Source organism: Passer montanus, unplaced genomic scaffold, assembly GCF_014805655.1.
Source record: "Passer montanus isolate IOZ18808 unplaced genomic scaffold, ASM1480565v1 scaffold317, whole genome shotgun sequence".
NCBI classification, from domain to species: domain Eukaryota; kingdom Metazoa; phylum Chordata; class Aves; order Passeriformes; family Passeridae; genus Passer; species Passer montanus.
In genome coordinates this window covers 44,715-64,677 of record NW_024367897.1, presented here as the reverse complement: position 1 = coordinate 64,677, position 19,963 = coordinate 44,715, and the positions used below count along the sequence as shown (strand labels likewise).

General features: G+C 66.7%; 2 protein-coding genes across 2 annotated transcripts in view; both read left to right on the top strand.

The window, feature by feature from the left end:
* Positions 1–4,179: 4,179 nt before the first annotated feature.
* On the top strand, positions 4,180–14,223 carry PIP4K2C (phosphatidylinositol-5-phosphate 4-kinase type 2 gamma). Its single transcript, XM_039714947.1, has 11 exons — positions 4,180–4,355; positions 5,776–5,873; positions 5,981–6,077; positions 7,615–7,755; positions 8,844–8,990; positions 10,099–10,137; positions 10,372–10,485; positions 12,189–12,435; positions 12,516–12,619; positions 13,546–13,660; positions 13,730–14,223. Exons 1-10 carry the CDS (start codon positions 4,194–4,196, stop codon positions 13,624–13,626), a joined length of 1,230 nt encoding a protein of 409 aa, XP_039570881.1. The 5' UTR covers positions 4,180–4,193; the 3' UTR covers positions 13,627–13,660; positions 13,730–14,223.
* A 716-nt stretch (positions 14,224–14,939) lies between these two features.
* DTX3 (deltex E3 ubiquitin ligase 3) overlaps positions 14,940–19,963 on the top strand; it is a 7,588-nt gene continuing 2,564 nt past the window's right edge. Inside the window, exons 1-2 of the mRNA XM_039714948.1 lie at positions 14,940–14,999; positions 18,433–19,085. Of these exons, the coding sequence (XP_039570882.1) occupies positions 14,987–14,999; positions 18,433–19,085 (666 nt within the window). The 5' untranslated portion in view covers positions 14,940–14,986. The remainder of the gene's footprint in view (positions 15,000–18,432; positions 19,086–19,963) is intronic.

The window sequence follows — 19,963 nt, the reverse complement described above, 5'->3', positions numbered from 1 at the left end:
TGGGTCACACCTGTCCCTGTGGGTCACGCCTGTCCCCGTGGGTCACACCTGTCCCTGTGGGTCACACCTGTCCCCAAGGGTCACACCTGTCCCCAAGGGTCACACCTGTCCTCATGGGTCACACCTGTCCCCGAGGGTCACACCTGTCCCTGTGGGTCACACCTGTCCCCGTGGGGTCACACCTGTCCCCGAGGGTCACACCTGTCCCCGTGGGTCACACCTGTCCCCGAGGGTCACACCTGTCCCTGTGGGGAAGGGGCGCCCCCTATCGGTTTCTCACGCTCCATGCAGGGATCCCACCTGTCCCCTACAGGTGTCACAGGTGTCCCCGCAGGTGTCCCACGTGTCCCTACAAGTGTCAGACCTCTTGAACCCCCCGGGGACACCCCCCACCCCGGGCAGCCCCTCCCCACTCAGACCGTTCTGACCCAGCCCCGCTCTCCCTGGGCCATTCCAGGCTGGGGACAGGGCAGGGCACCAGTGCCACCCCAGCGCCACCCCAGTGCCACCCTATCAGGGACAGGGGACAGCCGCGGGGCGCCCCCGAGCCCCCCCTCCCGCACACCCCCAGACCTTTCCCGAGCCTCGCTCCCTTCCCGGGGCCTGCACTCCTCGCAGCCCCTGACATGGGGGGCACAGCCCGGGGGGGCACCTGAGCAGTGCCAGGCACGGCCCCGCTCCTGCCAGCCCCTGCTGCTGTGCCAGCCCGGGTGGCACTGCCCCGTGGCACAGCCCCGGCCCGGGTGGCACTGCCCCGTGGGCACGGCTGGGCTCACTGCTCCTGTGCCAGCCCGGGTGGCACTGCCCCGTGGCACTGCTGGCCTCACTCCAGCCCTGGCCCAGCCCCCAGGGCCATTCCTGGTCCCCCCGGTCTCTCCTGCCCAGCCCAGAACATTCCATGGGGATGTTGTGACCCAGCAGGACCCGGCCTTGGCCTTGGGGACCTCTGCCCTGCTGGGTGACCCCAATCCTGCTGGGTGACCCTTGCTGGGTGACCCCTGCCCTGCTCGGGGACCCCAACCCTGCTGAGTGACCCCAATCCTGCTTGGGGACCCTTGCTGGGTGACCTCTGCCCTGCTGGGTGACCCCAGTCCTGCTCGGGGACCCCCACTCTGCTGGGTGACCCCTGCCCTGCTGAGTGACCCCAATCCTGCTTGGGGACCCTTGCTGGGTGACCTCTGCCCTGCTGGGTGACCCCAGTCCTGCTCGGGGACCCCCACTCTGCTGGGTGACCCCTGATGGGGATGTTGTGACCCAGCAGGACCCGGCCTTGGCCTTGGGGACCCCTGCCCTGCTGGGTGACCCCTGCCCTGCTCGGGGACCCCCACCCTGCTGGGTGACCCTCCCCACGCGGGGTGACCCCTGTCCCGCCGGTTCCATCCCCAGCCCATGGATGCCGTGTGTCCGGGTCCCACCCAGCCCGGGGTCACCTGGGCACCGTGTCCAGGTCACCGGTGAAGGTGTGACCCAGCAGCAGCCCCAGCAGCGCCCTGGGCAGCCCCCAGCTTTGATTCTGCTCCCCCCCAGGGCTGGGCCAGCAGAGGGGAGTGTCCCCATGGAGATGTGCCAGTGGGGGCACATGGACACCCACCCAGTGTCCCCATGGAGATCCCCCAGTGTCCCCATGGAGATGTGCCAGTGCCCCCATGGACACCCACCCAGTGTCCCCCTGGTGATCCCCTCAGTGTCCCCACGGAGATCTCCTCAGTCTACCCATGAAGATCTCCTCAGTGTCCCCACGGACACCCACCCAGTGTCCCCATGGAGATGTGCCAGTGCCCCCATGGACACCCACCCAGTGTCCCCCTGGTGATCCCCTCAGTGTCCCCACGGAGATCTCCTCAGTCTACCCATGAAGATCTCCTCAGTGTCCCCACGGACACCCACCCAGTGTCCCCATGGAGATGTGCCAGTGCCCCCATGGACACCCACCCAGTGTCCCCCTGGAGATCACACCCAGTGTCCCCAAGGAGATCCCCCCAGTGTCCCCATGGAGATGCCCCCACTGTCCCCATGGAGACCCATCCAGTGTCCCCTGGAGATCCACCCAGTGTCCCCCTGGTGATCCCCTCAGTGTCCCCATGGAGATCCCCCCAGTCTACCCATGAAGATCTCCTCAGTGTCCCCATGGACACCCACCCAGTGTCCCCATGGAGACTGATCCTGCGTCTGCATGGACACCCACCCATTGTCCCCACTGAGATCCCCCCTCTGTCCCCATGGAGACCCATCCAGTGTCCCCATGGAGTTCCCCCAGTGTCTCCATGGAGATCCCCCCAGTGTCCCTGTGGACACCTACCCAGTGTCCCCATGGAGATACCCCCACTGTCCGTCCCCCCCCACCATGGACACATACCCAGTGTCCCCATGGGGATCACCCCAGTGTCCTCATGAACATCCACCCAGCGTCCCCATGGAGACAGATCCTGTGTCCCCATGGAGATGCCCCCACTGTCCCCATGGACACACACCCAGTGTCCCCAAGGAGATCCCCCCAGTGTCCCATGCAGATGCACCGAGTGTCACCATGAACACCAACTGAGTGCCCATGGGCACTCACCCAGCATCCCCATGGGCACTCAAATAGCGTCGCGATGGAGACCCAGCTGGTGTCCCCATGGAGATTCCCCCCCAGTGTCCCCATGGGGATCACCCCAGTGTCCTCATGAACATCCACCCAGCGTCCCCATGGAGACAGATCCTGTGTCCCCATGGAGATGCCCCCACTGTCCCCATGGACACACACCCAGTGTCCCCATGGACATCCCCCGAGTGTCCCCATGGAGATGCCTGCAGTGTGCCATGGATATGCAGCTGGTGTCCCCATGGAGATTCCCCCCCAGGGTCCCCATGGACACCCACCACTGTCCCCATGGAGACTGATCCTGTGTCTGCATGGACACCCACCCATTGTCCCCACTGAGATCCCCCCTCTGTCCCCATGGAGACCCATCCAGTGTCCCCTGGAGATCCACCCAGTGTCCCCATGGACACACACCCAGCGTCCCCATGGAGACAGATCCTGTGTCCCCATGGAGATGCCCCCACTGTCCCCATGGACACACACCCAGTGTCCCCATGGACATCCCCCGAGTGTCCCCATGGAGATGCCTCCAGTGTCCCCATGGAGATGTTCCCAATGTCACCATGGAGATCCCCCATGTGTCCCCATGGAGATGCCTGCAGTGTGCCATGGATATGCAGCTGGTGTCCCCATGGAGATCCCCCCCAGTGTCCCCATGGACACCCACCACTGTCCCCATGGGGATCCTCCAATGTCCCCATGCAGATCAACCCAGTGTCCCTATGGACACCCAACCAGTGTCCCCATGGACATCCTCCGAGTGTCTCCACGGAGATGCCTCCAGTGTCACCATGGAGATCCACCCAGTGTCCCCATGGCGATCCTCTCATTGTCCCCATGGAGATCCCCCATGTGTCCCCATGCACATCCCCCGAGTGTCACCATGGCGATCCCCCCACAGTGTCCCCATGGCGATGTCCCCACTGTCCCCATGGACCCACACCCAGTGTCCCCATGGACCCCACCATGTGTCCCCACGGAGATGTCCCCTCTGTCCCCATGGCGATCCCCCATGTGTCCCCATGGACATCCCCCAGTGTCCCCATGGGCCCAACCAGTGTCCCCATGGAGCTGCACCCAGTGTCCCTATGGAGTTCCCCCACTGTCCCCATGGACACCCCCCACTGTCCCCATGAACACACACCCAGTGTCCCCATGGACACCCATCCAATGTCCCCATGGAGATGTCCCCAATGTCCCCATGGCGATGTCCCCTCTGTCCCCATGGCGATCCCCCCAGTGTCCCCATGGACACCCATCCAATGTCCCCATGGAGATGTCCCCAATGTCCCCATGGCGATGTCCCCTCTGTCCCCATGGCGATCCCCCCAGTGTCCCCATGGACACCCATCCAATGTCCCCATGGAGATGTCCCCAATGTCCCCATGGCGATGTCCCCTCTGTCCCCATGGACCTGTCACGTGTCCCGGTCACGTGCCCCCCGGGGTGTCGGGCGCCCCCTATCGGTTTCCCACGCGCCACCCGTGGCCTCTGGCGCCCCCTAGCGGCCGCGCTGCCCCACGGGGCCAGCCCCGCCCCGCTCCTGGCGCCACTTCCGGGTTCCGGCGCCGCGCCGGGGCCGGGCGGAAGCGGCGGCGGCGGCGCTGCCATGGCGGCGGCGACGGCGGCGGGTGCCTGTCCCGGCCCCGGGCCCGGGCCCGGCGCCGCCCGCACGAAGAAGAAGCAGAAGCGCTTCGTGCCGCAGCGCGTGAAGCTGCCGCGGGCGGCGGACCCGCTGCTGGCCGTGCTGGCCTGGGGCGTCACGCACCAGGTGAGCGGCTCTGCCCCGGTGCCCCCGTGTGCCCCCCCGGGACCCGCGGCCCCCGGGATCCCCGCTCCCGGCATGTCCGTGCCCGTCCCGCCGGGACCCCGCGCGTGCCCCCGCAGCCCCCGTGTCCCTGCCGGGGCACCGGCATCTCCCCCGCAGCCCTCGCGTCCCGCCTGCCCGGGATTCCCGTTGCCCCGTCCCGTGTCCCTGTCCCTCAGCTCCATCCTCCGGGATGCCATTGCTCCCTGTCCCTGGGCTCCATCCCCCGGGATCCCGTGTCCCCATCCCGTGTCCCCACCCGTGGGCTCCATCCCCCGGGATCCCGTGTCCCTGTCCCTCAGCTCCATCCTCCGGGATGCCATTGCTCCCTGTCCCTGGGTTCCATCCCCCGAGATCCCGTGTCCCCGTCCCCCCGGAACCACCATAGCCCCCATCCCGTGTCCCCACCCCTGGGCTCCCTCTCCCGCGGTGCCCCCGTGTGCCCCCCCGGGACCCGCGGCCCCCGGGATCCCCGCTCCCGGCATGTCCGTGCCCGTCCCGCCGGGACCCCGCGCGTGCCCCCGCAGCCCCCGTGTCCCTGCCGGGGCACCGGCATCTCCCCCGCAGCCCTCGCGTCCCGCCTGCCCGGGATTCCCGTTGCCCCGTCCCGTGTCCCTGTCCCTCAGCTCCATCCTCCGGGATGCCATTGCTCCCTGTCCCTGGGCTCCATCCCCCGGGATCCCGTGTCCCCATCCCGTGTCCCCACCCGTGGGCTCCATCCCCCGGGATCCCGTGTCCCTGTCCCCCGGAACCACCATAGCCCCCATCCCGTGTCCCCACCCCTGGGCTCCCTCTCCCGGGACCCCATTGCTCCCATCCCATGTTCCCATCCCCCGGGTCCCCCATTCCCCCCGTCCCTCGGCTCCATCCCCTGGGATCCCTTGTCCCCATCCCTGGGCTCCATCCCCCCGGGATCCCCGTTGCCTCCCACGTCCCCATCCCTCAGCTCCATCTCCCGTCCCCCCAGAACCACTGTAGCCCCCACTGCATGTCCCCATCCCGTGTCCCCACCCCTCGGCTCCTTCTCCCAGGAGCCCATTGCCCCCATCCCATGTCCCCATCTCCCGGGACCCCCATTGCCCCCCGTCCCTCGGCTCCATGCCCTGGGATCCCACTGCTCCCATCCCATGTCCCCATCCCTCAGCTCCGTCCTCCTAGTGTCCCCATTGCCCTCCTCCCTGGGCTCCATCCCCCAGGACCCCCATTGTCCCCATCCTGTGTCCCCATCCCTCAGCTCCATCCCCCAGGACCCCCATTGTTCCCATCCCGTGTCCCCATCCCTCAGCTCCATCCCCCGGGCTCCCCTCTCCCCATCCCCCCGGGACCCCCACTGCCCCCATCCCGTGCCCCATCCCCACGCTGGGGGTCCCGGGGGTCTCCCCAGATCAACGAGCTGAGCCAGGTGCCGCTGCCCGTGATGCTGCTGCCCGACGACTTCAAAGCCAGCTCCAAGATCAAGGTCAACAATCACCTGTTCAACAGGTGAGCACGGGGGGGATACCTGTTCTACAGGTGAGCACGGGGGGCAGGGGGTACCTGTTGGACAGGTGAGTGTCCCAGGGACCCCACACTGACACGAGCCCCCGCAGGGAGCACCTGCCCAGCCACTTCAAGTTCAAGGAGTACTGTCCCCAGGTGTTCCGCAACCTGCGCGAGCGCTTCGGCGTCGACGACCAGGACTACCAGGTGGGCTGGCACTGCCCTGCCCCGTGTCCCCAGCGTCCCTGGCGTGGGGCACCAGGCCATCTGTGTCACCTGTGTGCCTGGGTGGATGTGCCACCGGTGTCCCCTGGCCTTGCCCCGTGTCCCCAGGGTCCCTGGCGTGGGGTGGCTGTGTCCCCTGTGTCCCTGGCTGTGTCACCTGTGTGCCCAGCTGTGCCTGTCCCCCCGTGTGCCCAGCTGTGCCCGGTGTCCCCCATCCGTGTGCCCCACAGGGTCCCTGGGGTGGGATGGCTGTGTCACCTGTGTCTCCTGTGTGCCCAGTGTCAGCTGTGTCAGCTCTGTCCCTGGCTGTGTCACTGGTGTCCCCTGGCCTTGTGTCCCCCAGGGTCCCTGGGGTGGGGTGGCTGTGTCACCAGTGTCGGCTGTGTCACATGTGTCCCCTGGCCGTGTGCTCCCCGGTGTCCCTGGGGTGGGGTGCCTGTGTCACTGGTGTCCCTGTCTGTGTGTCACCAGTGTCCCTGGCCGTGTCCCTGGCTGTCTGTCACTGGTGTCCCCAGCTGTGTCCCAGGTGTCCCTGGGGGTGGTTGTGTCACCGGTGTCCCTGTCGGTGTCCCCATGTCCCAGGTGTCCCTGTGTGTCACCGGTGTCCCCGTGTGTGTCCTCGTGTCCCAGGTGTCCCTGGCTGTGTGTCACCGTGTCCCAGGTGTCCCTGGTGTCCCTGGCTGTGTGTCACCGTGTCCCAGGTGTCCCTGGTGTCCCTGGCTGTGTGTCACCGTGTCCCAGGTATCCCTGGTGTCCCTGGCTGTGTGTCCCAGGTGTCCCAGGTGTCCCTGGCTGTGTCCCAGGTGTCCCTGTCACTGTCCCAGGTGTCCCTGGCTGTGTCCCAGTGTCCCTGTGTGTGTGTCACCGTGTCCCAGGTGTCCCTGTGATTGTGTGACCGTGTCCCTGTCACTGTCCCAGGTGTCCCTGGCTGTGTCCCAGTGTCCCTGTGTGTGTCACCGTGTCCCTGTCCCTGTCCCCGTGTCCCTGTCCCTGTCCCCGTGTCCCTGTCCCTGTCCCCGTGTCCCTGTCCCTGTCCCCGTGTCCCTGTCCCTGTCCCCGTGTCCCTGTCCCTGTCCCCGTGTCCCTGTCCCTGTCCCCGTGTCCCTGTCCCTGTCCCCGTGTCCCTGTCCCTGTCCCCGTGTCCCTGTCCCTGTCCCCGTGTCCCTGTCCCTGTCCCCGTGTCCCTGTCCCTGTCCCAGGTGTCCCTGGCTGTGTCCCTGGCTGTGTATCACCAGTGTCCCTGTGTGTGTGTCACCGTATTCCTGTGTGTCCCAGGTGTCCCTGGGGGTGGCTATGTGTCACCGGTGTCCCCATGTCCCAGGTGTCCCTGTCTGTGTCCCTGGCTGTGTGTCACCGGTGTCCCCGTGTGTGTCTCCATGTCCCAGGTGTCCCTGTCGGTGTCCCAGGTGTCCCTGGCTGTGTGTCACCGTGTCCCCGTGTGTGTCCTCGTGTCCCAGGTGTCCCTGTGTGTGTGTGTCACCGTGTCCCCATGTCCCAGGTGTCCCTGTCACTGTCCCAGGTGTCCCTGGCGCGCAGCCCCCCGCGCTGGGCGGGCAGTGCCCGCCGCTGGCTGCTCTCCGCTGACCGCACGCTGGTGCTGAAGGAGCTCTCCAGCGAGGACGTGGCCGACGTGCACGGGCTGCTGTGCCACTACCACCAGGTACGGCCGGGACACCTGGGTGTCACCTGTGTCACTGCGGTGTCACCTGTATGCCTGGGTGTCACCTGTGTGCCTGGGTGTCACCTGTGTCACTGTGGTGTCACCTGTGTGCCTGGGTGTCACCTGTGCCTTGGGTGTCACCTGTGTCACCTCCCCATGTCCCAGGTGTCCCTGTGTGTCACCGGTGTCCCCGTGTGTGTCCTCGTGTCCCAGGTGTCCCTGGCTGTGTCCCTGGCTGTGTAACACCAGTGTCCCTGTGTGTGTGTCACCGTATTCCTGTGTGTCCCAGGTGTCCCTGGGGGTGGCTATGTGTCACCGGTGTCCCCATGTCCCAGGTGTCCCTGTCTGTGTCCCTGGCTGTGTGTCACCGGTGTCCCCGTGTGTGTCTCCATGTCCCAGGTGTCCCTGTCGGTGTCCCAGGTGTCCCTGGCTGTGTGTCCCCGTGTCCCCGTGTGTGTCCTCGTGTCCCAGGTGTCCCTGTGTGTGTGTGTCACCGTGTCCCCAGCTGTCCCCAGGGATGGCCGTGTCACGCTGTCCCTGAGTGTCCATGTCCCCCTGTCCCGGTGCCCATGTCCCCTGTCCCAGTGCCCGTGTCCCCATGCCCATGTCCCCATGCCCATGTCCCCTGTCCCCACGCCCATGTCCCCGTGCCCATGTCCCCTGTCCCCGTGCCCATGTCCCCTGTACCCATGCCTGTGTTCCCTGTCCCCAGTGCCCATGTCCCCATGCCCGTGTCCCTGTCCCCCTGTCCCTGTCCCTGTCCCAGTGCCCGTGTCCCCTGTCCCCATGCCCATGTCCCCTGTCCCCACGCCCGTGTCCCCGTGCCCATGTCCCCTGTACCCATGCCTGTGTCCCCTGTCCCCAGTGCCCATGTCCCCATGCCCGTGTCCCTGTCCCGTGTCCCTGTCCCCGTGTCCCTGTCCCTGTCCCGTGTCCCTGTCCCCACGCCGTGTCCCTGTCCCCGTGTCCCTGTCCCCTGTCCCTGTCCCCACGCCGTGTCCCTGTCCCCGTGTCCCTGTCCCCGTGTCCCTGTCCCGTGTCCCTGTCCCTGTCCCGTGTCCCTGTCCCCACGCCGGGTCCTGTCCCAGTACGTGGTGCAGTGCCACGGGCAGACGCTGCTGCCGCGGTTCCTGGGCATGTACCGGGTGAGCGTGGACAGCGAGGACACGTACCTGCTGGTCATGAGGAACCTGTTCAGCCACCGCCTGCCCGTGCACAGGAAGTACGACCTCAAGGTATCGGGGTGCCCCCAAGCCCCTTTGGCTCCGGCTGTGGGGCACTGCCCCAAAACCCCTCCTGTCCCCTCTGTATTGGGGTGTCCCTGCCTCCCCCCAAACCCTCCTGTCCCCTCTGTATTGGGGACACCCCAAGCCCCTCTGGGTACCGCTGTGGGGCAGCCTGCCCCAAAACCCCTCCTGTCCCCTCTGTATTGGGGTGTCCCTGCCTCCCCACAAACCCTCCTGTCCCCTCTGTATTGGGTTTTGGGGACACCCCGAGCCCCTGTGGCTCCGGCTGTGGGGCAGCCTGCCCCCACAACCCTCCTGTCCCCTCTGTATTGGGGTGTCCCCGAGCCCTCTGGGTGCTGCTGTGGGGTGTCTTCCCCAAAACCCCTCCTGTCCCCTCTGTATTGGGGTGTCCCTGAGCCCCTCTGGCTCCTGATTTGGGGCAGCCTCCACCAAAACTCCTCCTGTCCCCTCTGCTTTGGGTATTGGGGACACCCCGAGTCCCTCTGGCTCCTGCTGTGGGGCAGCCTCCCCCCAGACTCCTCCTGTCCCCTCTGCTTTGGGTATTGGGGACACCCCGAGGCCCTCTGGCTCCTGCTGTGGGGCAGCCTCCCCCCAGACTCCTCCTGTCCCCTCTGTTTTGGGTTTTGGGGTGTCCCTGAGCCCCTCTGACTCGTGATTTGGGGCAGCCTCCCCCCAAGCCCCTCCTGTCCCCTCTGTTTTGGGTACTGGGGACGCCCTAAGCCCCTCTGGCTCCTGCTGTGGGGTGTCCTCCCCTAAAAACCTTCCTGCCCCTCTGTATTGGGTTTTGGGGTGTCCCTGAGCCCCTTTGGTTCCTGATCCCCCCCAAACCCCTCCTGTCCCCTCTGTATTGGGTATTGGGGTGTCCCCGAGCCTCTCTGGCTCCGGCTGTGGGGCAGCCTCCCCCAAACCCCTCCTGTCCCCTCTGTTTTGGGTTTTGGGGTGTCCCCGAGCCCCTCTGGCTCCTGCTGTGGGGCAGCCTGCCCCCAGACTCCTCCTGTCCCCTCTGTGTTGGGTTTTGGGGTGTCCCCGAGCCCCTTTGGCTCCTGCTGTGGGGCATCCTCCCCCAAACCCCTCCTGTCCCCTCTGTTCCCTCCAGGGCTCCCTCGTGGACCGAGAGGCCAGTGACAAGGAGAAGGTACTGCAGGACGATGCTGTGAACCCCCCAAATTTTGGAGGGGGGGGTCTCCATGCCTCAGTTTCCCCCTCCCCAGTAATGACAGCTCACTGCCCGCCCCCTCCCCACACAAAGCTTTCCTGGGGAGGGGCTGGCCCGTGACCCCCCGAGGCACAGCCTGGGGGGTCCTGCAGCCCTGGGGTGCCCCCTCCAGCTCAGGGGTGTCTGGGGGGGGCTCCCCCCGTCCCCCCCCAGGGCAAGGAGCTGCCCACCCTGAAGGACGTGGATTTCCTCAACAAGAACGAGAAGGTGTTCGTGGAGGAGGAGCAGCAGCGCGACTTCATGGACAAGCTCAAGAGGGACGTGGAGGTGGGGAGGGGGCTGCACCCCCGGGGGCTCTGAGGGGATTGGGGGGGCTCTCCCCACCCCGAGTGACCCTTTGTTTGGCCTGCCAGTGCCCGGGCTCTGAGGGTTTGGGGGGGTCTCCCTGTGACCATGAGAGTGTCCCCCACCCCTAATGACCCCTTGCTTGTCCCCCCAGCCCTGAATCCAGGGGGTCTTTGGGCTGTGGGGGTCTCTTTCTCAGTGCCCAGGCTCTGAGGGTTTGGGGGGTCTCCCTGTGACCATGAGAGTGTCCCCCACCCCTAATGACCCCTTGTTTGTCCCCCCAGCCCTGAGTCCAGGGGGTTTTTGGGCTGTGGGGGTCTCTTTCTCAGTGCCCAGGCTTTGAGGATTTGGGGGGCTCTACCAATGGCCATGAGAGTGTCCCCCACCCCTAATGACCCCTTGTTTGTACCCCCAGCCCTGAGAGTCCAGGGGGGTTTTGGGGACCATGTCCAGTGTTTGATGGCTGTGGGGGTCTCTTTCTCAGTGCCCAGGTTCTGGGGGTTTTGTGGGGCTCTCCCTATGGCCATAAGAGGGTCCCCCACCCCTAATGATCCCTTGCTTGTCCCCCAGCTCTGAGAGTTGGGGGGTTTTTGGGCTGTGGGGGTCACAGTGCCCAGGCTCTGGGGGTTTTGGGGGGCTCTCCCAATGGCCATGGGGATGTCCCCCACCCCCAATGACCCCTCGCTTGTCCCCCAGCCCAGTTTCCCCCTCCCCAGTAATGACAGCTCACTGCCCGCCCCCTCCCCACACAAAGCTTTCCTGGGGAGGGGCTGGCCCGTGACCCCCCGAGGCACAGCCTGGGGGGTCCTGCAGCCCTGGGGTGCCCCCTCCAGCTCAGGGGTGTCTGGGGGGGGCTCCCCCCGTCCCCCCCCAGGGCAAGGAGCTGCCCACCCTGAAGGACGTGGATTTCCTCAACAAGAACGAGAAGGTGTTCGTGGAGGAGGAGCAGCAGCGCGACTTCATGGACAAGCTCAAGAGGGACGTGGAGGTGGGGAGGGGGCCGCACCCCCGGGGGCTCTGAGGGGATTGGGGGGGCTCTCCCCACCCCGAGTGACCCTTTGTTTGGCCTGCCAGTGCCCGGGCTCTGAGGGTTTGGGGGGGTCTCCCTGTGACCATGAGAGTGTCCCCCACCCCTAATGACCCCTTGCTTGTCCCCCCAGCCCTGAATCCAGGGGGTCTTTGGGCTGTGGGGGTCTCTTTCTCAGTGCCCAGGCTCTGAGGGTTTGGGGGGTCTCCCTGTGACCATGAGAGTGTCCCCCACCCCTAATGACCCCTTGTTTGTCCCCCCAGCCCTGAGTCCAGGGGGTTTTTGGGCTGTGGGGGTCTCTTTCTCAGTGCCCAGGCTTTGAGGATTTGGGGGGCTCTACCAATGGCCATGAGAGTGTCCCCCACCCCTAATGACCCCTTGCTTGTCCCCTCAGCTCTGAGGGTTGGGGGTTTTTGGGCGGTGGGGGTCACAGTGCCCAGGCTCTGGGGGTTTTGGGGGGCTCTCCCAATGGCCATGGGGATGTCCCCCACCCCCAATGACCCCTCGCTTGTCCCCCAGCCCTGAGTCCAGGGGGTTTTTGGGGACCATGTCCAGCGTTTGATGGCTGTGGGGGTCACAGTGCTGAGGCTCTGAGGGTTTTGGGGTGCAGCCCCCGAGGGTTTTGGGGTGACCCCCAATTCCCACCGTGTCCCCCCAGTTCCTGGTGCAGCAGAAGCTGATGGACTACAGCCTGCTGCTGGGCATCCACGAGGTGGAGCGGGGCGAGCAGGAGGAGGAGGAGGAGCTGGAGGAAGAGGAGCTCGGGGGGGGCGATGATGGGGGGCTGGGGGGCCCCTATGGCACCTCCCCGGAGGGTCTGGGGGGGCTCCTCAACTCCTACCGGCCCCTGGGGCCCGGCGAGTTCGACCCCTGCGTGGACGTGTACGCCCTGCGCGGGGCCGAGGGTGAGCGGGGGGGTCCCGGGGGGTCCCAGGGGGGTTTGGGGGTGCGGGCAGCGCTGACCCCCCCCGGCCGTGCCCCCCAGGAGCCCCCCGGCGCGAGGTTTATTTCATGGGGCTGATCGATGTCCTCACCCAGTACGACGCCCGCAAGAAGGCGGCGCACGCGGCCAAGACCGTCAAACACGGGGTGAGGGCAGGGGGTGAGGGGCACCCTGCACTGTTGGGGCATTTCCTGACTGGGGGGCCACCCCGGACTGGGAAGGGCACTCTGAACTGGGGGAGGGCACCCCAAACTGGGCAAGGCACCCCAAACTGGGGGGGGTTGCATTTCCCAAGTGTGGAGGGGGCACCCAGGACTGGGGAGGGCACCCTGAACTAGGGGGGAAGGGATTTCCCAACTTGGGGGGGGCACCCTGAACTGAGGAGGGCACCCCAAACTGGGTGGGGGGGGGACTTCTGAACTGGGAGGTGGCACCCCAAACTGGGGAGGGCACCCCAAACTGCGGGGGAGACATTTCCCAACTGTCCTGGCTGGGGGGCCACCCCGGACTGGGAAGGGCACTCTGAACTGGGGGAGGGCACCCCAAACTGGGTGGGGGGGGGACTTCTGAACTGGGAGGTGGCACCCCAAACTGGGGAGGGCACCCCAAACTGCGGGGGAGACATTTCCCAACTGGGGGGGTGGGCACCCTGAACTGGGGAGGGGGGGGCACTGAATTAGAGGATGGCATTTCCCATGCTTCCCATCTCGGGGGTGGACACCCCAAACTGGGAGGAGGGCACCCCAAACTGGGAGGAGGGCATTTCCCTACTGGGGGGGTGGCATTTCCCAGCTGGGGGTGGCAGGGCTGCCTCCCCCTTGGTGTTTTGGGGGGGGTTTGTTGGAGTGCTGGGCACAGGGAGGGGCTGGGGGCACCTGGGCCAAGCCTTCCAAGGAGGATTTGGGGGGGGTCGAGCCCCTGGCAGGGTCTGGGGGGCACAGGGGGTGTCAGGTGCCCAGGTAGGGGTTGGTTCCTGTGGGCTGGGGGAGGGGCTGGTTCCCAGGGCTGTTGTGGGTGTGTCGGGGGGGCTGGGGGGTCGTTCCCGGGGGGGCTCTGAGCCGGTGCCCCCCAGGCTGGAGCCGAGATCTCCACGGTGCACCCCGAGCAGTACGCCAAGCGCTTCCTGGACTTCATCACCAACATCTTCGCCTGAGGGGGGCTCAGCCGGCCCCCCCCGGGACCAACCCCCCCCCCGGGGAGTCCTGACCCCCCCACAGCGGGACCAACCCCCCCAGCCGGCCCCCCCCGGGACCAACCCCCCCCTCGGGGAGTGCTGACCCCCCCACAGCGGGACCAACCCCCCCGGGCTGTGCTGACCCCCCCCCAGTGCGGTTCCACTCCTCAAGTGCCTTAACTTTATGTCAGGGGGGTCCGGGGGGGCTCCAGCCCCAGCATGGGGGGGTCTGGGGTGCCCCCCCAGCACAAGGGGACCCTTCTGCCCCCCCCAAAGCTGGGAGGGGGTCAAACACTACTTGCTTTTTGGGGGGGAGGGGTGAAAGGGGCCCCCCCAGTCCACCCCTGTTCCAAATGAGGCTGGGGGACACCCCCTGCCCCCCTCCCTGTGGGACCTGGGGGGCTCCAGAGCTCCCCCCCTTCACTGCAGCTCCCGGGGGTCCCCCGGGGGGGCGGGGCCTGCCGGGCTGGCACCCCCCTCCTCACTGTGGGGGGGTGTCGTGTGTTGTGTCCCCCCCACCCCGGTTATGGGGCTCCTTGCCCCGCTCTGGACCGAGAAATAAATTATTGAACTTGCCCCGAGTGAGTGCCCTGAGTGCCCCCCAAACCCCGGGTCCCCCATTGCCAGGTGTGGGAGGCTGGGCAGGGACCCCCAAAATCCTCTGAGACTGGGCAGGGACCCCCAAACCCGTGTGAGACTGGGCATGGAACCCTCCCCCCCAAAACCTCTCAGAGCCTGGGCATGGACCCCCAAACCCCTCTGAGACTGGGCATAGACCCCCAAAATCCCATTAGACTGGGCATGGACCCCAGACCCCTCTGACACTGGGCATGGACCCCCAAAATTCTGTGAGAGTGGGCAGGGACCCCCAAACCCATCTGAGACCAGGCATGGACCCCCAAACTCGTGTGAGATTGGGCATGGAGCCCCCAAAACCTCTCAGAGGCGGGCATAGACCCCCAAGCCCCTCTGAGACTGGGCAGGGACCCCCCAAACCCCTCTTGAGATTGGGCAGGGACCCCCAAACCCATCTGAGACCAGGCATGGACCCCCAAAATCCCATGACACTGGGTATGGACCCCAAACCCCTCTGAGACTGGGCAGGGACCCCCAAACCCCTCTGAGACAGGATGTGGACCCCAAAAAGTGCCAGAGACTGCGCAGGGACCCCGAATTCCCGGCCCCGCCCAGGCCCCGCCCCCGCCGGCTCAGCGCCCCGCCCCCTGGTTGGGGAGCCCCCAGATTGGTTGTGGGGTGGTGGGGCTGTCTGTAACCCCCCCGTGTCCCCCCAGCCCCGGGCTCGTGGCTCTGCTGATCCTGCGCTCCGCTCGTGTCCCCCATGGGCTCACCAGGTGGGTGTGGGGGGGACACCCCGCCCTGGGGACCCCCCGGGGCTGGGACCCCCCCTCGTGCACGGGCCTGGCTTTGGGGACCCCCTTGGGACCCTCACCCCGGGCGGTGGGACCCCCCGGCCATGGAGCACCCCCGGGTTCTGGGAACCCCCCTCGGGCACCCCCCGGCTTTTGGGGCACCCCCGGGTTCTGGGGACCCCCCTCGGGCACCCCCCGGCTTTTGGGGCACCCCCGGGTTCTGGGGACCCCCCTCGGGCACCCCCCGGCTTTTGGGGACCCCCTTTGCACCTCCCGAGTTCTGGAGACCCCCTCGGCTACCCCCGGGGTTTTGAGGACCCCCCTCGAGCACCCCCGAGTTCTGGTGACCCCTCGAATTTTGGGGACTCCCTCGGGCACCCCCCGGGTTTTGGGGTCCCCCTCTTGGGCCCCCCCAGGGTCGCAGCCTGGTGACCCCCCCAGGTGTCCCGGATTTGGGGGCAGGACAGGTTTAACCCTTGGGTGGGTGAACCAGGGGTCCCCCCAGGGTTTGGGGGGCACTGTGGAGCCCCCTGGGTGCCCTGCCCAGGCTCTGGGGGGTTTTGGGGGGCCATGGGCAGATCTGGCTGGGTTTTGGGGTGACCCACGGTCCCCAGGCTCTGGGGCCTTGGGGTCTCCATGCCCAGTGCCAGGGGATTTTGGGGGTCCATGCCCAGGCTCAGGGGATTTTGGGGGTCCATGCCCAGGCTCTGAGAGGTTTGGGGTGGTCCATGCCCAGTCCCAGAAGTTTGGGGGTCCATGCTCAGTCTCTGGCAGTTTTTGGGGTCCATGTCCAGTCTCAGAGGATTTTGGGGAGTCCATACCCGGGCTGTGAGAGGTTTTTAGGGGGTTCACGCCCAGGCTCTGAGAGGATTTTGGGGGTCCATGCTCAGTCTCTGGCAGTTTTTGGGGTCCATGTCCAGTCTCAGAGGATTTTGGGGAGTCCATACCCGGGCTGTGAGAGGTTTTTAGGGGGTTCACGCCCAGGCTCTGAGAGGATTTTGGGGGTCCATGCCCAGTCTCAGAGGGGTTTGGAATGGTCCATATCCAATCTCAGATGGTTTTGGGGGTCCATGCCCAGGTTCTGTGAGGTTTTGGGGGCTCCATGCCCAGTGTCAGAAGTTTTGGGGTCCTGTGCTCAGTCTCTGGCAGTTTTTGGGGTCCATATCCAGTCTCAGATGATTTTGGGGCTCCATGCCCAGGCTCTGAGAGGTTTTGGGGTCTCCATGCCCAGTCTCAGGCTTTGCAGATCCCACACCCAGACTTTGGGGTTCAGAGGGTCCCATGGCCAGCCCTGATGGTTTTGGGGTGCCCCCCCCCAAGTTTGTCCTGTCAAAGATGTCGGGGTGTGAGGGGGCCACCAGGTGGTGGTGCCAGTGGGGGTCCAGTCCCTGGCAGTTTTGGGGGTCCCATGCCCATTCCCTGTTGGTTTTGAGGGGTCCCATGCCCAGTCTCTGGGGTTTTGGGGGGGTCCCATGCCTAGTTCCCTGGCAGTTTTTGGGGTCCCATACCCAATTCCCTGGCAGTTTTGGGGGTCCCATGCCCATTCCCTGTTGGTTTTGGGGGGTCCCATGCCCATTCCCTGACAGTTTTGGGGGTCCCATGCCCATTCCCTGGGATTTTGGGGGGTCCCATGCCCATTCCCTGGGGTTTTGGGGTTGCCATGCCCATTCCCTGGGGTTTTGGGGGTCCCAGTTCCCTGGCAGTTTTGGGGGTCCCATGCCCAGTCCCTGTTGGTTTTTGGGGTCCCATACCCAATTTCCTGGCAGTTTTGGGGGTCCCATGCCCATTCCCTGGGATTTTGGGGGTCCCAGTTCCCTGGCAGTTTTGGGGGTCCCATGCCCATTCCCTGTTGGTTTTGGGGGGTCCCATGCCCATTCCCTGACAGTTTTGGGGGTCCCATGCCCATTCCCTGGGATTTTGGGGGGTCCCATGCCCATTCCCTGGGGTTTTGGGGTTGCCATGCCCATTCCCTGGGGTTTTGGGGTTGCCATGCCCATTCCCTGGGGTTTTGGGGGTCCCAGTTCCCTGGCAGTTTTGGGGTGCCCGGTGTCACTCTGCTGTCACGGATGTTGGGGTGCAGGGCCCACCAGGTGATGGTGGCACCGGGGTCTGGGCTCAGGAGGTTTTGGGGGGTCCATCTCCATCCCCTGCTGGTTTTGGGGTGTCCCTGGCTGTCTGGGGGCTCTGTGCCCAGTCCCTGGGTTTGGGGTGCCCGTGCCCAGCCCGGCAGTTTCGGGGTGTCCCCGCAGTGTCCTTGGTGCTCTCGAGGATGTCGGGGTGCGGGGGGCCCAGCAGGAGTGGGGTGACAGAGCCAGCAGGGTCCTGTCCCTGGGGATGTGCCCAGCCCTGGCTGCTTTGGGGTGCCCATGCGTGTTTTGGGGTGTCTATGCTCAGTCACGGATGTTTTGGGGTCCCCATGGGTGTTTTGGGGTGTCTGTGCCCAGCCCCGGCTGTTTTGGGGTCCCCATGGGTGTTTTGGGGTCCGTGCCCCGCCCCTGATCTTTTTGGGGTGTCCATAGCAGTTTTGGGGTGTCCATGCCCAGCCCCAGATGTTTTGGGGTGCCCGTGCTCAGTCCTGGATGTTTTAGGGTGTCCATGGGTGTTTCAGGGTGTCCGTGTCCACTCCCGGCTGTTTCGGGGTGCCCGTGGGTGTTTCGGGGTGTCCATGGCCGTTTCGGGGTGCCCGTGCCCGCTCCCAGGTGTTTCAGGGTGCGGGAGGCCCCTCCCGGTGCCCTGGGCTCGGTCCCAGCCCCGCCTGCCCGGTGCCCGTTCCTGTCCCCAAGTGCCCGGTGCCCGTTCCCATCCCCAGGTGCCCTGTGCCTGTTCCCAGTGCCTGGTGCCCGTTCCCATCCCCCCTGCCCGGTCCGGTGCCTGGTGCCCGTTCCTGGTTCCCAGTGCCCTATGCCTGTGCCCAGTGCCCATTCCCATCTCCAGGTGCTCGGTGCCCATTCCCATCCCCCTGCCTGGTGCCCATTCCTGCTGCCCGTGCCCGTTCCCGGTGCCCAGTGCCCATTCCCAGTGCCCGTTCCTGGTTCCCGGTGCCTGTTCCCGGTGCCCCTTCCCATCCCCACTGCCCATGCCCGGTGCCTGTTCCCAGCCCCGCCTGCCCGGTGCCAGTTCCCGTTCCCGTTCCCATCCCCGTTCCCCGTTCCCGTTCCCGTTCCCCGTTCCCATCCCCGTTCCCGTTCCCATCCCCATTCCCCGTTCCCGTTCCCGTTCCCGTTCCCATCCCCGTTCCCGTTCCCGTTCCCGTTCCCCGTTCCCGTTCCCGTTCCCCCTTCCCATCCCCGTTCCCGTCCCCGTTCCCCGTTCCCGTTCCCCGTTCCCATCCTCGTTCCCCGTCCCCGTTCCCATCCCCGTTCCCATCCCCGTCCCCGTTCCCGTTCCCGAGCCGAGGCCCGCGCGTGTCCCGCAGTGTCGTTCGTGCTCTCGAGGATGTCGGGCTGCGGGGGCCCCGCCAAGAGCCGTGTGACGGTGCCCAAGCGCGTGTGGGAGTTCGTGACGCGGGAGCGCGCGGCGCGCCTGGCGCTGCTGGCGCAGGAGGCGCGGGTGCGGATCCTGGTGGACGGCGAGACCCCCGAGCTGTACGTGCTGCAGCTCTGCGCGACCCCCCCGGGCCCCGCCGGCGGCGCGGGGCTCTGCCCGGCCCGCAAGGCGCTCAAGGCGCTGCTCAAGGAGACCGAGAAGGAGCTGAAGAAGCGCAGCCAGCGGCACGGGGAGGTGCTGGGGGCCCGGCCGGAGCCCCCCGCGGGCGCCGCGGGCTCTCCCGGCGCGGGCCCGGCGCGGGACGAGGAGCCGGAGCGGCAGTGCCCGATCTGCCTGGGCGAGATGCGCGGGCCGCGCACGCTGGAGCGCTGCCGGCACTCGTTCTGCGGGGAGTGCATCGCCCGCGCGCTGCAGGTGCGCTCCGCCTGCCCCGTCTGCGGCCGCTTCTACGGGCAGCTGGTGGGCAACCAGCCCCCCGACGGGCGCATGCTGGTCACCCGCGACGCCGCGCTGCCCCTGCCCGGCTACGAGGCCTTCGGCACCATCATCATCCAGTACGTCTTCCCGCCCGGCGTGCAGGGGGTGAGTGCGGCACGGCCGGGGAGGGGCCGGGCGGTCCCCAGTGGTGTGGGGTGGGGGGAGCTGGCCCAGCCCTGAGCCCCCAGCGCCCCCGCGGCTGCCCCCAGTGCCCCAGGCTCGGCTCTGTGCCCACAGTGCCCCTCGCTGTCCCCAAATCATGCTGGGTGTGCTCAGCATCCTTGGGTGTCCCCAGTGTCCCAGGGTGTCCCCAAATCCTGCTGGGTGTCCCCAAATCCTGCTGGGTGTCTCCAGCGTCCCTGGGTGTCCCCAGCATCCCTGGGTGTCCCCACATCCTGCTGGGTGTCCCCAGTGTTCCTGGGTGTCCCCAAATCCTGCTGGGTATCCCCAGCGTCCCTGGGTGTCCCCAAATCCTGCTGGGTGTCCCCAAATTCTGCTGGATGTGCTCAGCATCCCTGGGTGTCCCCAAACCCTGCTGGGTGCCCCCAAACCCTGCTGGGTGTCCCCAGCATCCCTGGGTGTCCCCACATCCTGCTGGGTGCCCCCACATCCTGCTGGCTGTCCCCAAACCCTGCTGGGTGTCCCCAAACCCTGCTGGGTGTTCCCAGCATCCCTGGGTGTCCCCAGACCCTGCTGGGTGCCCCCAAACCCTGCTGGGTGTGCTCAGCATCCCTGGGTGTCCCCAAATCCTGCTGGGTGTCCCCAGTGTCCCTGGTTGTCCCCAGTGTCCCTGGGTGTCCCCAAATCCTGCTGGGTGTCCCCAGCGTCCCTGGGCCACCCACACATCCTGGCAGGTGTCCCTGAATGTTCCCAAATCCTTTTGGGTGTTGCTGACACCCCCGGTGTCCCCAAATGCCCCAGTGTCCCTAACAGCCCTGGGTGCTCCCAACGTCCCTGGGTACCCCAAACCCTGCTGGGTGGAT

Bases quoted from the DNA above. Each gene is read 5' to 3' on its own strand.
- PIP4K2C (XM_039714947.1), top strand. From the start codon at position 4,194: ATGGCGGCGGCGACGGCGGCGGGTGCCTGTCCCGGCCCCGGGCCCGGG. The intron at 6,078-7,614 runs GTGGGCTGGCAC...TCACTGTCCCAG, and splicing joins TCGACGACCAGGACTACCAG to GTGTCCCTGGCGCGCAGCCC. The intron at 10,486-12,188 runs GTGGGGAGGGGG...GTGTCCCCCCAG, and splicing joins AGCTCAAGAGGGACGTGGAG to TTCCTGGTGCAGCAGAAGCT.